Source organism: Neohortaea acidophila (genome assembly GCF_010093505.1).
Source record: "Neohortaea acidophila strain CBS 113389 unplaced genomic scaffold BDY17scaffold_3, whole genome shotgun sequence".
Taxonomy (NCBI): domain Eukaryota; kingdom Fungi; phylum Ascomycota; class Dothideomycetes; order Mycosphaerellales; family Teratosphaeriaceae; genus Neohortaea; species Neohortaea acidophila.
The window spans coordinates 2,108,654-2,125,673 of record NW_022985512.1 but is presented as its reverse complement, the minus strand read 5'-3'; the positions used below and the strand labels follow the sequence as shown (position 1 = coordinate 2,125,673).

Genomic DNA, 17,020 nt, shown 5'->3' with positions numbered 1-17,020 from the left:
AGTAGTAAAGCCGGAGCCAGATGGTCGGCCTCCGCAAAGCCACCCCACTCCGATCGGAGTTCAATTTTGACACCGCAGCCTAACAACACACTTCACCTACCGGCTTTACATAAGGCGACTCGAGCTGACAAAGACACACGAAGTGCTCAACTCCGACCATACATATACTTAATTACTCCCACACCCCCCATACACATCTCAACCAAAACAGACTCCACTCAAGGCATCGCGATGCCCAAACCCTCCCCCTGGCGCTCCTCGCGCCTCATCTACCGCGCAATGGAAAAGGAAGACGAAGACTACCTCTTCACCCTCGCGCAAGACGCCGACTCCTACCTCAACTCCTGGAACTCCCTCCCGACCCCACCCGGCACGGCGCAAGCAAAGTCAATGTACGAAGAAATGTCCAAAGCGCTGCTGAACGCCGTCGTGTGCTTGCCGGCATCAACCAAGCCCGAGGCGGACGGGACTACTGCACTCGCCAAACCTACGCCGATAGGCACGGTAATCCTGGGCAGCCGCGACGCCATGCGAGCAAACAACCGCGCCGGCTTCCTGGGCATCACGATCGAGGACCAGTACCAAGGGCAGGGTTACGGATCGGAAGTGATCAACTGGGTGCTGGATTTCGGCTTCCGGTATATGAATTTGCACCGCGTGGAGCTGCAGACGTTTGGGAGTAATTTGGGCGCCATTCGCCTTTATGAGCGGTTGGGGTTCGTGCATGAGGGCCGGAGGCGGGAGACGACGTTTCGCGAGGGCGAGTATGTGGATTCGGTGGTGATGGGGATTTTGGAGGGGGAGTGGAGGCGGTCGAGGGGAATTAGCTGAGTATAGATCAAGTTTGGTACGTCGTATCCGAGGATGTTGGAGTACATGGTCAGCGCAGCTGCTGCGCAATCAACTTCGCCGTGACGTTGTGGATGCGAAACGTCGGGTGCAGCATGTTCAGCCAGAAGTAGTGGTCGACCGCATACCGGCAAGCGGGGTCCTTGGAGTACCAAGTCGCGGGATTGTTCCGAATGTACTGCTCACAAGACGCCGATGTGTCCTCCAAAGCGCACGTCTCCTCATAACTGCAAGGCTCATCCATGACTTGGTTAAAGAGGCTGTTTGCGTCGAAGAGAAAGGTGGTGACGTCGGGGTAGGTGGTCGTAAGATTGGTTGTGAGCGCAGAGACATCGCGGTTCCACTGGACGATGGCTTCAGCGTGTGCGTGCACTTCAGCCGCGCCCTTAATCGTCACCGTTGGAGCTCGCTCGACGGGTGGAACGTTGATGAAGAGGAAATTGCGGGCTCCACTGTGGTAGACAACGTCGATGAAGGCGGCATATCTCGCCACAGCCGTCGTCAGGATCTGCGCTGTGCTGGCGCCGGGAGTCGGTTTGAGGATCGCTGTGTGGACATCATTGATGCCGAAGAAGAATGTGAAGAGAGTGTCGGATGCCTTCCAGGGAAACGAGACGGGCGCAGCACTATAGTGTGGAAGGTAGAAGTCGAATAGCTGGTCCTTGAACGACTTGATGGCGGGGAGGAATTGGGGAATGATGGCTTGATCGACGGTGGCGCCTCCAAAGGCGAAGTTGACGGTCTTGACGAAGGTGTCGTTGTAGGTGGTGGTGAGAAAATCGATCCAGTTGGGACCATTGGAGGTGGTGAGACCGGGGTACTGCGGGTTGCCGAAGGGGTTGGCCGGGCGAGGTTGCTCTCCGTTGACTCGGAAGCCGGTGGTGGTGTAGGAGTCGCCGAATGCGATCAGGTGATTGACACCGTGCCAGCCTGGCCAGTGTTTAGTTGATGGAGAGGAGGAGACAGTGTTGGCGACATTATTTGGTGGTCGGTGAGATGAAGTGCGAGGCGAGGATGGCGGAGTGTAGACGTAGATGATGAAGAGCACGACGGCGATGGTGGTGATTGCCCGTCCCCACCGGGTTTTCATGCGTTGCGCCAAACTGGCAAAGGCAGCTTGAACGCGCTCCTCCACTTGTTCCATCCTGTCAGGCTGCGGAGGAGAGGCGAAGCGGGCCACCCAAACCGTCCAAATAGTCGCTTACATGCAGGAAAGTGACACGGAGGGAGCAAGGTTGGGCCTGGAACGGCTGAGAGCGGAGGTTGTTGAAGGTTTTGCGGAGACGGCGCTAATGCGCGGCATCCCTGCATGCACTCTATCGATCTCCATCAACGTTCCTGCATGAAGGCGTGCACTCCATCGCACCTTCCCAGGCTGTGTTTTGCTGGACTGGATTCCCTAGGCCACTACTTCCCAGCACCAGTGCAGTGAGGTATCCAGAGTGACGATGGCCGTCCAAGGAAGATTGTGGAATCCCGCACGACGTCAGTGGCTCGCCTGTCATCCCGACCCAGACTTTCCCCTCGTAAAAGTGGGCCACGCCATGCTCCGCCACGTACTCTGCGCGACATAAAGCGGAACGAAACAACCACCTCCATCCTACGCCTCCTACAAACACCGCACAACCGCAGTCATGGCCCGCCAACCCCTCCGCCAACTCACGCAAGAGCAAGCAGACCACTTCGTCAAGCACGGCTGGATCAAGCTCGAGAAATGCTTCACGCGCCAGCAGGCCGCCGACGTGACCAAAGACGTCTGGATCCGGCTCGGCATGTCGCCGACCGACAAGTCCACCTGGGTGGAAGACAACCACATGCCCACCGTCAATCGCTGGCCCATCAGAGACTTTGCGCCCAAGGCCTGGGGTGCGCTGCTTGATATAGTGGGCGACGAGCGCCTCGTGCAGAACAAGAACTGGGGCGATGGCTTTATTGTCAACCTGGGCACGCCGGAGGGCGAGGGCCAAGATATCCCTCCTGACCGGTGGCACGTTGATGGTCAGCAGCGGGTGAACTTCCTCGACTCCGGCGAGCAGGGTTTGCTCATCATGCCCATCTTCTCCGATATCCGGCCTGGTGGGGGAGGGACTATGATCTGTCCCGCTGCCCTGCCCATCATGGCCCAGCATCTCTACGACCACCCCGAAGGCCTGATGCCGGGGTACAGGCCAGTGGGCGAAGAGCCCCACGGACCACATCATCAATTCCAACGAAGGACAGGGCGGAAAATGCCGCCCAGCACATGGGTGGAGGTGACCGGGGAGCCAGGCGATGTGTACATGTGATTTAGACCCCATCCCCCACACTTACTCCTCCCAAACCTAGCTAACACATCTGTCAGTCTACACCCCTTCATGCTGCACTCGCGCGTCAACAACAAACACCGCGACGTCCGCATCGTCACCAATAACCGCTTCCCCATCAAAGAACCCTTCCAGCTCGCCCGCGACGACCCCTCCCAATACAGCCTCATTGAGCGCGCGACGCTCCACGCTCTCGGCCGCGAGAACTGCAAGGGCTGGCACATTACAGGCGAGAGGAAGAAGTTCGACGACAGCAGGCCGCGAAATCCTAACAAGAGGGGTACACAGCAGGAGGAGCGGGACGCGGAGATGGCACGGGTGAAGGCGGCGGGCATGGGGCATATCTACGAGGGCTACAATCGCATGCGGAAGAATTAGGGAGCCTTGGTGAGTGGTGCTCGACTTGGAAGGGTAAAAGGGTTATGATTTGTATGAACTACTTTTGCAATTGAGCTCATTCCTGTCACACCAAGTCCCAGCAGAGAATCAGACGGGAAGGTCAGTGCAAGCCGCAATCGGGATGCCGGCCAGCTGGAACTCCTGCTCAAGCACCTTGGTCGGGACCTGAGCGTACGCGCGCACAGCGTAGATGTCGCAGTCCGAGTTGAAATCTAAGTAGACCTCCCCGGTGAAAGTGAACGGGACGGGGACGAGGTTGCGCACGCCGAGAGTCTTTTTACCGCACGTTAGCAACGTCCCTCACTGAGGGATGAAGATGATTGGCCACGTACGACATTAGTCCTGATCAGCGACGTGCCGTTGGGGAACGTCTCGTACTGTCCCGTGACTTGGGAGAAGGCTTGTCGGGTCTCCGTGCCGAACTGAACGACGCCATTACCAGTGGTGCCGACGGGGATCTGGCAGCCGGTGCCGTCGGGGATACTGTTGCCAATCACATCAGCATCAGTGGAAAGGATAGAGGACACAGACGACTTACATGACAGTCGTGCAAGCCCCGCTCTTCCCGCCCACGCCGAATGGGATGGACTCAAAGGCGGCGTACGTGGCGCCCGGGGCTGTCTGCGCGTAGGCGTACACGACCCGCTGTGCGTATTCCAGCGTCGTGGCGGCGGGGCAGACCGTCTCGGCTCTTCTGGCGGGCGAAGCGAGAGCGGTGGCCGCGAGGGCGAGGAGAGAAGTGGTGGAGAAGAGCATGGTGAATTCGCTACTATTGAGACAGACAGGTTGGGTTTGTGGAAGAGATCGAGTGAAGTGATGCAGGTAGGCAGGCTCCCGACGGGCAGGGCACGACACTCATATAGTTGCGACGGATATATAGATCCGCTCCGCGCCCGAGGCTTTCGTATACCGTGCGCTCTGCAGATCCTTTGCGCCCTGACTACTTGGTTTTTAGCAAGCGTTACAGTTGCATTAAGGTCGAGACTATCGCCAGAAGCGGGAGCTGGACGGGCGATCTCTGTAACCCACGATGGAGTTTGCCGAAGACATTGTGAGCCACTCGGGGCGTGCAGGCAGCGCATGGCTCGAGTCAAATTGAGATGACGTTGCTCGGGGCACTGGAAGAGAGACTCGCGGAGCCAGTCCCGCACAACATCGCGTTCAACCAGGAGAGAGTCATTGATGAAGTCTTCGTATGAGGAAGAAGTCCAGGATCCTCCCCGCAATTTCCCCGCGACATACTTTAAGCTTCCTACATAGCGCGCCGCCACACGCTTGATCAGCACACGGACTCGGGTAAGCAATCGTCCGTTGGCAATTGGGAATCTTCAGACATTCGATAGGGATGAATGATTGACAATCAGAGGCCTGACCTCATGGGCAGAAAGCCATTCACTGCCGCTCTACGGAGTACGTATCTAGAGATGCAAGTGCATGGCGCAGACACCAGCGCAGCATACCTTATGCACGGCGTGGCTAGCGACGGCTACGTCGATCTTACTTCCGTCGCTTCGTACTGTACTGCGTGGGTGGCGTCCGGAAAATGCTGCGCCAGCCGAAGCCCCGAGGTACCCCGTGCGGATCGAGGTACCATCGCGGAGAAAGAGACTCCAGGCTGTCATCAAGAGAGCAACAGAGGTGTCTAGCCTTGTTGAGAATCGGTATACCTTGAACGCTGCCGCCAGATCGGACCATAAAGTACGATAGTCATCGGAATGACCGCCAATCCCAAGATGAAAGCTGCGGGCATCATCAAGCCACGTCCATACCCATACCGTCGTATGAGGGGAGCGATGGGCAAAGGGAGAAAAGTGCCCAAGACACAACGCGTGGTGAGGATGCTAGTCATGGCTGATGCGGAGTACAGGCCGAACGAATCGGTCGTGTAGGTGGTGAGGGACGCGAGGGTGAGGGAAAAGAAGCAGCCCAGGCTCGCTGCGGCGGAAAGCAGCAGTGCCACTGGCCATTTGAGCTCTGCTGCGAAGCCGTAGAGGGTCAACGAGAGGGGGATCATAATAGCGGCAATGACCGCCGGTATCAGTCGACTTTCTGGGTATGCGTCGGTTGTCTCGCGTAGCCTCGTATGAATGCGGTCCAGCGCAATGTTGGACAGTACGATGCCAACAGTCGAACCGATGCCGAGAGAGCCAAAAGACGCGCCGCTGAGCCCGGGGGAGAAGCCGTAGACGTGCTCTAGTATTCCATGCAGTGTTGTCACCAGGATGTAGAAGGAGGTGTAGACGATGCCTCCTCATAGCGATAGCGCTTGCAGTAAAGTGGAATCCCACAAGACGCTGGCAGGACGTAGAAAATATCGGCATATTACCGAACGGGGAGATTTTCCATCGTCCAGGGCACACAAGGCTTCGTCCTGCTGTGCACGATGAGTAGAGTGAAGGTCAAGGGAAAAGAAGGGACGCAAACAATAAAATCATTCCCTCGCAGATTTTTGTAATATCGACATGGCGGGAACTGTCTTGCCGGCTATTTTCCAGATGGTAGGCGCTGTCCGTCACTCCATGAGCTCCATGCTGCTTTGTTGTCCGGCAACTCCGCCAGCGTTGTGAAGTATGCAATGGGCGTTCATGGAGAACCGGAGTCTGCATTAGCTCGTAGTCGAACAAAGTGGCAGGATATCAGGATCGGAGTGGAGCTCGGACACGGCGTGCCTTGGTCCGTTCACGTGGCCCATGATGTCGATGTCCACGGGTTTCGAAGACGAAACGCTCTCGGGAATGTCATTGCGCGGATCCCGTGCTCTGATGCGTTGACAGGGCCAAGGGCTGCGCGAGCGTTGCATACAGTCAAACTTCATCGCTCAATCGTGAAAGGGTCGTACAACAAACGCTACCGCCATTCATCCTCGTCATCGTCATCATCCTCCGACGATTCCCCCTCACTCTCCTCCTCCACATCCTCCACCGAGCTCTCCGACCCCGTCCTCTCACTCTGCAGCATCCCCTCTCTCATAGCCTTCATCACCGCCTCCCTCGTCTTATCCTCCGCCTGCTCCTTCCCCTCCACATACTCCGCGTCCAAGCGCCCACCGCCCGCCCCCAACTTCCCACTCTTAATCTCCTCTTCTCGTTTGTTTGCCACCTCCACCACCGTCTCCCACTTCTTCCGTCGGTCTTCCTTCTCCTTTGCGTCCATCCCGGGTTTCTTGGCCAGGTGCTCTGCCAGTTTTTTCGCCGCATCGATGGTTCGTAGCCTGCGGCCGTCGAGGTTGCGGTTCGAGCTGTTTTGTCTTTCGTCGGCTTGGTTGCGCTTTTTGCGGCTGCTCATGCGCCCGCCAGCGGCGCGTAGCTGGGAGCCGAAACCGCCTTTGCCGCCGAGGATGGGTGCGCTTAGGCGCAGGGAGAGGAGGGTATCATCATCATTGGAGAGTAGGCTGGAGAGCGGGGTGTTGTCGTCGGCGTGAAGTGAGCGGTTTGTGGTGGTCGTGAGGCAGAGGCGGTGGTTGAGAGTTGGGAGTCGAGTGTAGAGGGTGTCAACCACGTCGCAGATGCGGGTAGTGTTGTGGGAGGGTAGAGATAGCGTACGCGGGAGGCCGAGGCCAGCGAAGGTGGTGATGAGCACGTTGAGATTGGCGTCCGACATCTTTGCGTAATGAGATGGAGGATGTGTCGTGTTGATAGCGACGGCAAATCTTGAAGCGCGATGTCAGTCAGCGGGACGCTTCGTGTCAAAAGTCGTGACCGAAGAGTGGCGGGCGGGGCGTCGAGCTCGGCGTCATTCTACTGTCACCTTCGTCTTCTCTAATGAACTTCCTTCTTTGTCATCCCAGACTACTTGCAATCTAAAAGCAGCTTATCCGAAAGGGCCGTCCTTGTACATCACAGCAGCATGTTCCCCTCACTCCAACCATCGCGTCCACGAGTGAGTGCACGTGAGCTCCCCCAGCTTCAGTTGCCAGCACTGACAAGTACCCAGGCCCCAGCACCCCAATCCCTGAACCCCCTCTGTCAAGAGCAGATCCGCTACACCCAAAGCACACAACAACAACCAATCAACCAAATCCAAGCAATGCCTCCTCACAAAACACTCCCAGCTACCGCCGATCTCCCACCCGTCTACAACGCCGCAATCATGCACCCCGTGTTCTTCTCCGATGCCTGGCGCCGGCCGCCTTTCCCCATGCCTGCCAACCACTCTTTCAGTCCCGCGGCGACGGGGTATGTCTTTGGGGAGCGCCGGGCTCGCACACAGTCTATGACGAAGTTATGAGGTGGATGGTTGTTCGGAGGAACTGGTGTAAGCGACTGGACGTTGACACCGAGAGCGGAGCTGAGACGATACGTGGCTCGCATACGGTGTCTTTCGCAGTGGGATTCGATACTGCAAGAATGCCGCTCTCGTCATCAAGACAAACTCCCACCGATCCGGCCGCTTCCATGGGTTTGACAGCAGACTTGGCGGCTCCTCTTCCTTCGATGAGCGAACTTGCTACCCAGTACGGAACTCCCACCCCTCATGACTCCATCGGAAAAGAGACATGCTGCTCCGGCCCTTTCTGCATTCACCCCAAGAACGCAGCTTTAAGGTGTGTACGGATGATTGCAAAGATCGAGGGTCTTGGGATCATAAAGCAAAGCATCCAAATGCTAACAGAGCACCTGGATAAGAAAGCGAAGATCTAATGCTGGATGATCACGCAGGAATGGATGCCTGCAATCATGTGCTCAGCGAGGGTGATTCGGAGTTGGCTCTAGAAAGCCCGGGCGCTCAGTCCGTATCTCCGAAGGCTACGAACCCAAATCGAGAATGAACAGCAAATTCGATCCTGTTATTGACAAGATCATCCATTGGCCCGGTGTTCAAGGCCTGCAGTGTTGTGTTTGAGAGCGTACCTTGGGCTGCGAGCTTCCGATGTCGTCGAATTCGGAAAGCGGGGGGGCGCAGATCATCAGCATTGAGATTGACTCACATCCAATATGCTACGAACATAGCCTTGCGCCTACACTTCTACTATTGCATGTCACCCAATCTCTACCATTCGTTCCAAACTCGCTTGATTGCCGCTCGTTCCTTGGGTTCGCAACCACAGCATACAATTCGTTGCTCCGCTCATCAACACAGACCATGGTCAAAAATACCCAATCCCGCTCATCTCAAGCCACCATGTCGACTCCCGTGAAATCCAAGCAAGACCTGCTCAACCTCCTCGCCAAAGACAAAGACGCCCACCTCGCCTTTCTCTCCTCTCTCATCCGCATCCCCACTCCGAATCCCCCAGGAGACACGCGCGATGCCATAGCCTTTGTCGAGCAACACCTGCAAAAGCACGGCATCTCCAGCGAAATCATCGCGCCCAAACCCGACGCTCCCAACCTCGTCAGCACATTCCATGCAGAAGGCCCCTCCGAGCACCCACGGAACCTGGTCTTCAACGGACACATCGACATCTTCCCCGTTAACGCGGACGAGAAGTGGCAGCGTGATCCATATTCAGGCGACGTCGATGGCGACTTCGTGCATGGTCGGGGAGCGGTGGATATGAAAGCCGGCACGGCGGCGGATATTATTGCGTTCAGCTACTTGCATCGTTTTCGCTCGCAGCTGTCAGGGCGATGCACGTTAGAGGTGGTGAGTGACGAGGAGACGGGCGGGCGGTATGGGACGCGGTACCTACTCGAGCGGGATGGGCGGAAGGAGACGTGGAAAGGCGATTGTGTGTTGAACGCCGAGCCGGGGGGCGTGGAAAGTATTCGGTTCGGGGAGAGGGGATCGCTGCGGATGACGTTTGAAGTCAGATGCGAGGGCGCGCATGGAGCGTTTATGCACCTGAGCGAAGGGGCGATACGAATTGCCTCGCGGTTGATTGCGCGCCTGGCAGAACTGGAGAACTTACCTCCCGAAGGCATGGATCCGGAGCTTCGGAAATACCTGCAACGCGAGGACGTCAGGAACACGGCCGATGGTATTATGGGTCCCGGAGCGGCGGCGTACATGCTGAAGCCCAGCGTGAACATCGGCACCATCCGCGGGGGCGTGAAGGTGAACATGATCCCGTCGTATTGCGTGTTTGAAGCGGACATTCGGCTCCCAATCGGCCTGGTCAAGGAGACTGTGCTGGCGCGCATCGATGAAGTGCTGCGGTCTTCGTTCCCTGAGGCTTCGTATACCGTTCAAGAAGCAGCGACCAATCCGCCGGCGGCGAGTTCGGTGGAGCATGAGATGGTGGAGTTGTTGCAGAGGAACGCGAAGCTGGTGCGTGGGGAGGCGCCGGTGTCGATCTGTTCGCTGGGGGGCACGGATTGCAAGGTGAGTTGGTCTTCGCAGTTCGACTTGCGTCCTGAGCTGACGAAGTTGGGCAGCATTTCCGGTACAATGGCGTTCCGGCGTATTGCTATGGTCCGTCGCCCACGACGATGGCGGCGGTGGATGAGCGGGTGAAAGCGCAGGAGTTCCTGGACATCATTAAGATCCATACTCTTGCTGCGTGGGAGTATTTGGGTGGACCGATCTAGGAAGACTGGCATCGGAGACCTTGACTTGTCTATGTACATCCATGTGTGGGAGTGCGTAGACAAGGCTGTGAGGCAATGCAGTGGGTCCAGCGAGACCCTGACTCTGCCGATGTCGGACTTCACATGATATGTGCAAGCAATATAAATTCCCCAATGCGAGACATCACCCCATCCCATTCAATCACTTCCCTTGCCTTCGCCCACCAAGTAGACCAGACACGCACGCCCAATCAACACCACCCACCATGGCCAAAGATCACTGGTCCTCAGCAGCGTACAACTCCGCCGCCAACTTCGTCCCGCAACTCACGTCCAAAGTCGTCGCCTACCTCGACGTCCAACCCACCGACCACATCCTCGACCTCGGCTGCGGCGACGGCACCCTAACCTACCAGCTCGCCGCCGCAGCCCCGCAAGGCCGCGTATTGGGACTCGACAACTCGGCCTCCTTCATCTCCACCGCGCAGGAAAAGCACACCACCCCGAACAGCACGTACCGGCACGTCGACTGCTCGAAGTTGAGCAGTTGTCCGGACGCAATCGACGGCTCATGGGACAAGGTCTTCAGTAATGCAGCAATGCATTGGATCCTGCGCGACCCCTCCATCCGCCACCCTTTCTTCGCCGATGTCCACAAAGCCCTCAAACCCGGCGGCAAATTCGTCTTCGAGCAAGGCGGCGCAGGCAATGTGGCCGAAGCGCACGCCGCCGCAATCTCCGCTTTGATCCACGCCGGCGTGCCCGTGGCGGAAGCCTACGAGGCATCACCCTGGTTCTTCCCTAGTCCGGACTGGATGCGCGGCGCGCTGGAGAAAGCCGGGTTTGAAGTCGAGGTGTGCGAGCTGGAGTATCGGCCTACGAAGCTGACGGCGGAGAGTGGAGGTTCCGGGGCTGGATTGGAGGGGTGGGTGCGGTTGATGTGTGCGCAGTTTCTGGATGCGGTGGAGGATGGGAAGAGAGATGCGGTGGCGAGGGAGATTTGTACCGTGCTTGAGCCTGTCGTTACGAGGGGCGAGGATGGGTCGCGGTGGATGGGGTATTGTCGGTTGAGGGCTGTTGCGAGGAAGAAGGCGTGAGGAGGATGTTGTGTGTATTTGACTATCTTAGTCGTCTTCTACGCTTCACTGTCTTCTTCTCTTCCACTTCTAGCAGCTGTTGCTCGCCGTCTTCTCGTTCGCGCTTCACCCGCTTGTCCAATACTTTGACACTTCTCTCCACATCCTCGACGATCGTGTCTCCGCTCTCTTCCTCCACTTTCACTTCCACCTCATCCTTCACCTCCTCCACCTTCCCCACTAGCCTCTCAGAGAACGCCCTCAAATCCGCGGTGAAAAGCACCGAATGCGCCCACCCAGCCTCTTTCCCCCACAAGCCACGAAACTTGCTCGCAACAGCATCATACGTCGCCTTCGTCAAGCTAGCATGCTTCCCTTTGCCAAACTTGTAGTCGCGCTGGGCAATCTGCCAAACATGCGTGTCGACCGGGACCGCTTCTCCCCAGCCAAGACCCATCAGGCACACGCAGTCCGCCACCTTGGGACCAACGCCTTGCAATGTGAGGAGTTCTTCATGAGCGGCGCGGTACCCGTCTCGACCTTCTGCTTTCCATTCGCCTGCGGATGTAGCTTTCTGTCCGAGGATAGGAGACTCCGGATTACGCAGCGAGTCTAGCCAACCCTCCGGCTTGGCCGCGACAATCATAGCCGTCTGGTGAATATACCTCGCGCGATACCCGAACCCCAGCGCACGCAAATGCGCCTCCACCCCATCTTTCGCCAGCGCCAGGGGGACGGGGAAATCGTGGTACGGCTCGCCGTTCAAGTAACCCAGCAGCGGACCGTAGTGGATGCACAGCTTGTGCACCATTTGCGAGATGCGGGCAATGTTGTTGTTGCTGCTGCAGATGAAGCCGACGAGCGCCTCCCACGCGTCTTGCTTGAGGATGCGCACGCCGGTGAATTTGGGCGCCTTTTTGGCGAAGTTGGCGTCGGCTGACGACCATTGGCGGTAGAGCTCGGTGAGATTGGGGGAGAGGTTGAAGTAGTGCTGGAGTAATTGGTGGGTGTCGTCGTCTGCATCATCGGGGATTGAAGGGGGCTGCGAGGCGGGTGGCGTGGGTGGTGCTTGTAAGGTGGAGGGTCGAATGGAGCGGTAGTACAGGTAGTCGGGGTCTTGATGGAGGGAGAGGATGCGGGAATGGAGGGCAATGGACCACACGCCGGCGTCGTCTTTGCGCCATCTACAAGATCATCAGCAATGTGGCGACGTAGGGAGGTGGTGGGGATGCCTACCGGAAGGACTGGCCGCAGCGCAGGGTGGTGTTGATGCATAGTTCGGCCAGACTGACAGGCAGCTTTTGCCATTCGGCAAGGTTGATGGCGCCCATGGTGTTGTACTAAATGGTAAGACAGGCGGAATCAAAGGAGTGATGAAGGAGAAAGAGGGAGACTCCGTGAATTCGGCAAAATCACGAAACCAACGCGCCGCGCGCCAGGCTCTCGCGTGGCACTTTAGATCCGGCGGGTAGATCCGATGTCCGCCCCGTCTGCAGACGTCGGGCCGAGACTCAACCTTCTTACTACATGATATTTGCCGCTGGAGGGCGGGCAGAAGATGCAAACCCGATGCAATGTTGACTGTCAGCCTATTAGCCGTGTGTATATCGCCGCCAGATCGTAAGTGCTGACGGTCCGCCGCTACGATCCAGCAAGGACGACGTCACGACAACGAAACGATAGTTCGACATCCTTCGTGCGGCTGAGCCCTAGTCGATCGACTCCTCCAATGAGGCCGCCCTCGGGATAAAGATAAAGGCGCATCCCGCCCGACTCGACGAGCACTCCCACCCTTTCCACCTCAACAACCATGCCATCCCCCGACGTGGCCATCATCGGCGGCGGCCTCTGCGGCCTCGCGCTAGCAATCGCCCTGGAAAAACGACAGATCCCCTACAAAGTGTACGAAGCCCGCTCCTCCTTCCGAGAAATCGGGTCCGGGATCAATCTAGGCCCCAACACCTTCCACGCCTTCAACGCCATCGATGCAGGCCTGTACAAGGACATCTCCGCTCTGGCAACGCGCAACGAACCCCCGAACGAGGAGACGTGGATGACGCTTCGACTGGGCAGGCCAACGGACAATTTCGAGGATGGGCATTTAGTTACGGCGCTGCAGGCGCCTCCGACGGGGAACATGACTGTGGGACGGAACGAGTTGCTTCAGATGCTGGCGGGATCGATTGATCCGGCGAGAGCGAGATTCAATAAGAAACTCGTCGGCCTAACGCAATCCACCGACGGAGTCACGCTGCGCTTCGAAGACGGCACGGAAGATGAAGCAGCACTGGTCATCGGCTGCGACGGCGCACACTCCTCCGTTCGCGGACTCGTACTAGGAAAGGAACACCCCGCCACTCGAGCACAGTTCAGCCGCATGGCGGGCTACCGCGCCGTCTTCCCCATGGACTTCCACGAGCAAGTCGTTGGCCGCGATAATGCACACATGAGCCATGTCTGGTGCGGCCCCGATGGCTACGTGATCCACTACCCCATCAACGGCGGCACGGCCGTCAACATCGGCCTGTGGATCAAGAAGGAAAGCTGGAACTCCGAGCGATGGGTGGTCGAGCACCAGAAGGAGCAAATGCTGCACGACTTTCGCTCGTGGGGTCCGCAGGTGCAGCGCATCATGTCGCACATGGAGCCCGACACGACACATCTGTGGGGCAATTTTCACCATGCTGTGAATCCGGAGCACTACTTTCAAGGCCGCGCTGCCTTCATCGGCGACGCGGCACACTCCATGCCTCCACACCAGGGCCAAGGGGCGGCGCAATCAATGGAAGATGCATGTGTAATGGCCGCTGTGCTGCGCCAAATCTACTCCCGAAGCAAAGGAAGCTCTCCACCGCAGCAAGAAATCGAAGCTGCGTTCCGGGGTTTCGAGACGGTGCGAAAAGCGCGGTTCGAAGAGGTGACGCGCACCAGTGTTGAAGCGCTGGATTTCTGGGCCGATGTTTCTCGGCCGGATTTGACCGAAGCGGATGTGAACACGTTTGAGAGGGATGCGAATCAGCGGTTTGTGTGGTTGTGGAATGAAGATATTGAGGGGCAGCAGGCGAAGGCTGTGGCGGAGATGGAGAAGCTGTTGGGCGATGAGACGACGAAGGCGAGGGTCAATGGTGCGGCGGTGTGATTGCGGACACGGTCGACATGTCGACACCAATACCTCTACTTACGCTGGCAGCGGCCTGTGCTGGACCCAGGCTATGGACTCCGAGTTGGGGGAAGGCAGGCGGCGAAAGCTTCGTGCAATGACAGAGGTACTATCTATCCCCGTAACGCACGGTTTTTGCAAGTCTCATCTGGAGCATCAGGCTGGCTGGCGGTTCATAGGGATGAGCACTGAATGACAGCACTTTTCCAGGATGGAACTCGGAATCGCATTGATTCAGTCTGATGCGGTAGCTAAGAGAAGAGCGGTCGCCAATAGAGATACACAATCCCCCATCCATCTATCGTCTAAGATCTAGAACAATGCTTTCAACTCTAGGCTACTTCAGCGTCCGCATGACGCCCTCAAAAGCCACCAACGCCATGGCATTCGCCGGAAACGCACGCAAAAAACACGGCACAAAACCCCGCCAATATCCCCTCCATCCTGAGTCGCGATACACAGCCTTTGCCGCATCCCTCCAGCGGGGATATCTCCGCCCCTCGCCGAGGGTGTCCGTCATGATTCTTTGCTTCACAACGTCAGAGGGGTAAGACGTGATCCAAAAGACTTGAGCGCTCAACCCGCCAGCCCAGAAGTTGATAGCGGGAGTGCTGAGACGCGTATTCTTCTCGAGTTGCCGGGTGAAGATGTCGTACGTACTCCACCAGCAGAAGAAGAAGGAGCGGAAGAGCAGGGTGGCAGACAATCCATGCCATAGCCCGGGGATGCCATGAGTGCGAAAAATCTTGCGAGTGCAGTCGATCGGACCGGAGTACGGGCGCTGCGACTTGTCGACTTGGTACTGCACCTGTAGGCGCGCTTTGACGTGCTCGACCGGCGCGGCGATGAAGGAGACTGTCCAGCCGGCCAGCATACCCGCGATGCCGTGCCCGACGGAAGGGAGCTTCTTTCGCTCTGCGTCAGGCAGCCAGATTGCGGTGCTGTTCGGGCGGGCGCGGAGAGGTTGGAAGACGTGCTCGTTTAGGAGGCGCCGGTAGAGAGTGAGGGAGCCGAGCATGAGGGAGTCCATGCACATCCAGCCTATGAGAGGGGGCGTGGCGCCTTTGTAGAGGCCGTTGACGCCTTCCTTGCGGACGGTTTGCAGGAGGCATTGAAGTGGGCCATTGAATTGGTCCATGGAGGTGGTCTGCATGCGGACCTTGATGGTGTCGAAGGGATGTCTGGAGGCATTAGTCGGGTGGCGCTTATGGACTGCCATGGTTTGAAGCACCCAACACTCAGCTTCGCAATTCCTGAAAAGACGCCCGCGACGAAGCCCTTCCAGTTCCCTCCCCTGGGCGCGGCGGAGAGGGCATCGCTCTTGTGATCCGCCGCGAGCGGCAGCGACGTGTCATCCTTTACCGTCGCCGACATGGAGGTGTCGGTTGCTTTGCGGTTGGAGCGCTGCGCATTGTCAAGCAGAATTGACGAGTGCAGCCAAACCGAGCAGAGGAGTGAGGGTAATCTGTGGATGACGGCCTCTACCTAATCTCGCGGTGACTAAGAAAATGTCGAGGTGAAGTCGAGCCGACAATGACGCCACGACATTCGAACTTTGGCTCGACTTCTCCCAGCAAAAAGTTGTTGGCGCGCATACTTCCTCCTCACCTTCCTGCTCGCCATGGAATACCTATAACCCCATCCTCTACTCCCGAAGCACCTCCCTCAACCAACATGGCGCAAACGAACGGAGCCATCGACTCGGCCAACCCGCATCGCGAACGCGCCGTCGACAGCGCCAAAGTGTGGACAACACTCATCACCAACACCGCCTACCTCTCCGGCCTGCTCACCCTCGACTACTCCCTCAAACTCGTCGGCTCCAAATACCCCCTCGTCGCCCTGTACACCGACAGCTTTCCCGCCGAGGGCCTGGCGGCGCTGAAGAGCCGCAACATCCCGCACAAACACATTCCCTACCTGCTGCCGAAAGCGCACAAAGACTTCACCAATGATCCGCGCTTCTACGACTGCTGGTCGAAGCTTACGCCGTTTAGTTTGGTAGAATATGAGCGCGTCGTGCAGCTCGACAGCGACATGCTCGTGCTGCAGAACATGGACGAGCTGATGGACATACCGCTCGACGCCGCTTCCGCAGCGGGCAAAGGCGAGCGCGTCTTCGCCGCCAGCCACGCATGTCTCTGCAACCCGCTCAGCAAACCGCACTATCCCCGCGACTGGATCCCGCAAAACTGCGCCTTCACCCACCAACACGACACCCCCGAGCGCGCGCAGACAGAGGGCATGCCGGCGGACTTCGGCATCACGATGCCCAACGGCGGGCTGCAGGTCGTCATCCCCTGCGCAGCGACGTACGAGCTTATCCTCGCTGCGTTGGAAGAGGAGAAGACGTCCGCGTACGACTTTTCCGACCAGAGTCTGCTGGGAGATGTCTTTCACGGGCGCTGGGTGGCGCTGCCGTATGTCTACAATGCGCTGAAGACGCTGCGGTGGGAGGGGGTGCATGCGGAGATTTGGCGGGATGCGAGGGTGAAGAACGTGCATTATATTTTGTCGCCGAAGCCGTGGGATGAGACGGAGGAGGATATGAAGAAGCCTGGGCGTGATGGGAGTAATGAGTGGTGGTGGACTGCACAGCGAAAGCGGACGAAGGACGAGACGGCGAGGGGGATTGATGATGGGTTTTGAGAGCAGGGTTGAGGCTTGTCTGGATATTGACCTGGCATGGCGTCTACCCACATAAGGCGTGGATGACAAGATCGTGAGGAAGCAGTCTAAAACTCAATCACTTCCTCCGTGGAAGACGATAGTATGCACGGGGCT

The 17,020-nt window shown here is 57.9% G+C and overlaps 13 protein-coding genes across 13 annotated transcripts; 7 read left to right on the top strand and 6 right to left on the bottom strand.

Moving 5' to 3' along the window:
* Positions 1-279: 279 nt before the first annotated feature.
* BDY17DRAFT_316019 (acyl-CoA N-acyltransferase) lies at positions 280-831 on the top strand (the record flags this gene model as incomplete). The annotated part of the gene is made up of 1 exon (XM_033735975.1): positions 280-831. One exon carries the CDS (start codon positions 280-282, stop codon positions 829-831), a length of 552 nt encoding a protein of 183 aa, XP_033592425.1.
* A 49-nt stretch (positions 832-880) lies between these two features.
* On the bottom strand, positions 881-2,284 carry BDY17DRAFT_338602 (uncharacterized protein; the record flags this gene model as incomplete). The annotated part of the gene is made up of 2 exons (XM_033737962.1): positions 1,954-2,284; positions 881-1,779 (listed from the first exon to the last, which is right to left on the bottom strand). The coding sequence occupies exons 1-2, from the start codon at positions 1,991-1,993 to the stop codon at positions 881-883; spliced, it is 939 nt and encodes a 312-aa protein (XP_033592424.1). The 5' UTR covers positions 1,994-2,284.
* Positions 2,285-2,483: 199 nt separating this feature from the next.
* Positions 2,484-3,530, top strand: BDY17DRAFT_322662 (uncharacterized protein; the record flags this gene model as incomplete). The annotated part of the gene is made up of 2 exons (XM_033736854.1): positions 2,484-3,130; positions 3,191-3,530. 2 exons carry the CDS (start codon positions 2,484-2,486, stop codon positions 3,528-3,530), a joined length of 987 nt encoding a protein of 328 aa, XP_033592423.1.
* A 108-nt stretch (positions 3,531-3,638) lies between these two features.
* On the bottom strand, positions 3,639-4,307 carry BDY17DRAFT_309143 (uncharacterized protein; the record flags this gene model as incomplete). The annotated part of the gene is made up of 3 exons (XM_033735293.1): positions 3,639-3,824; positions 3,884-4,034; positions 4,090-4,307. 3 exons carry the CDS (start codon positions 4,305-4,307, stop codon positions 3,639-3,641), a joined length of 555 nt encoding a protein of 184 aa, XP_033592422.1.
* A 1,018-nt stretch (positions 4,308-5,325) lies between these two features.
* On the bottom strand, positions 5,326-6,024 carry BDY17DRAFT_112590 (uncharacterized protein). Its single transcript, XM_033729230.1, has 2 exons — positions 5,976-6,024; positions 5,326-5,925 (listed from the first exon to the last, which is right to left on the bottom strand). The coding sequence occupies exon 2, from the start codon at positions 5,870-5,872 to the stop codon at positions 5,393-5,395; it is 480 nt and encodes a 159-aa protein (XP_033592421.1). The 5' UTR covers positions 5,873-5,925; positions 5,976-6,024; the 3' UTR covers positions 5,326-5,392.
* A 374-nt stretch (positions 6,025-6,398) lies between these two features.
* Positions 6,399-7,151, bottom strand: BDY17DRAFT_309142 (telomere stability and silencing-domain-containing protein; the record flags this gene model as incomplete). The annotated part of the gene is made up of 1 exon (XM_033735292.1): positions 6,399-7,151. The coding sequence occupies one exon, from the start codon at positions 7,149-7,151 to the stop codon at positions 6,399-6,401; it is 753 nt and encodes a 250-aa protein (XP_033592420.1).
* A 246-nt stretch (positions 7,152-7,397) lies between these two features.
* Positions 7,398-7,778, top strand: BDY17DRAFT_322659 (uncharacterized protein; the record flags this gene model as incomplete). The annotated part of the gene is made up of 2 exons (XM_033736853.1): positions 7,398-7,430; positions 7,485-7,778. 2 exons carry the CDS (start codon positions 7,398-7,400, stop codon positions 7,776-7,778), a joined length of 327 nt encoding a protein of 108 aa, XP_033592419.1.
* Positions 7,779-8,514: 736 nt separating this feature from the next.
* On the top strand, positions 8,515-10,201 carry BDY17DRAFT_294337 (acetylornithine deacetylase/succinyldiaminopimelate desuccinylase-like deacylase). Its single transcript, XM_033733130.1, has 2 exons — positions 8,515-9,815; positions 9,869-10,201. Exons 1-2 carry the CDS (start codon positions 8,634-8,636, stop codon positions 10,019-10,021), a joined length of 1,335 nt encoding a protein of 444 aa, XP_033592418.1. The 5' UTR covers positions 8,515-8,633; the 3' UTR covers positions 10,022-10,201.
* BDY17DRAFT_294336 (methyltransferase) lies at positions 10,195-11,106 on the top strand. Its single transcript, XM_033733129.1, has one exon. It carries the CDS (start codon positions 10,267-10,269, stop codon positions 11,095-11,097), a length of 831 nt encoding a protein of 276 aa, XP_033592417.1. The 5' UTR covers positions 10,195-10,266; the 3' UTR covers positions 11,098-11,106.
* Positions 11,107-12,466, bottom strand: BDY17DRAFT_263688 (DNA glycosylase). Its single transcript, XM_033731873.1, has 2 exons — positions 12,313-12,466; positions 11,107-12,260 (listed from the first exon to the last, which is right to left on the bottom strand). Exons 1-2 carry the CDS (start codon positions 12,405-12,407, stop codon positions 11,120-11,122), a joined length of 1,236 nt encoding a protein of 411 aa, XP_033592416.1. The 5' UTR covers positions 12,408-12,466; the 3' UTR covers positions 11,107-11,119.
* Positions 12,467-12,468: 2 nt separating this feature from the next.
* Positions 12,469-14,459, top strand: BDY17DRAFT_294333 (uncharacterized protein). Its single transcript, XM_033733128.1, has 2 exons — positions 12,469-14,342; positions 14,397-14,459. The coding sequence occupies exon 1, from the start codon at positions 12,887-12,889 to the stop codon at positions 14,213-14,215; it is 1,329 nt and encodes a 442-aa protein (XP_033592415.1). The 5' UTR covers positions 12,469-12,886; the 3' UTR covers positions 14,216-14,342; positions 14,397-14,459.
* Positions 14,460-14,573: 114 nt separating this feature from the next.
* BDY17DRAFT_322654 (mitochondrial carrier domain-containing protein) lies at positions 14,574-15,610 on the bottom strand (the record flags this gene model as incomplete). The annotated part of the gene is made up of 2 exons (XM_033736852.1): positions 14,574-15,417; positions 15,468-15,610. 2 exons carry the CDS (start codon positions 15,608-15,610, stop codon positions 14,574-14,576), a joined length of 987 nt encoding a protein of 328 aa, XP_033592414.1.
* A 300-nt stretch (positions 15,611-15,910) lies between these two features.
* Positions 15,911-16,885, top strand: BDY17DRAFT_309137 (nucleotide-diphospho-sugar transferase; the record flags this gene model as incomplete). The annotated part of the gene is made up of 1 exon (XM_033735290.1): positions 15,911-16,885. One exon carries the CDS (start codon positions 15,911-15,913, stop codon positions 16,883-16,885), a length of 975 nt encoding a protein of 324 aa, XP_033592413.1.
* Between the last annotated feature and the right edge of the window lie 135 nt (positions 16,886-17,020).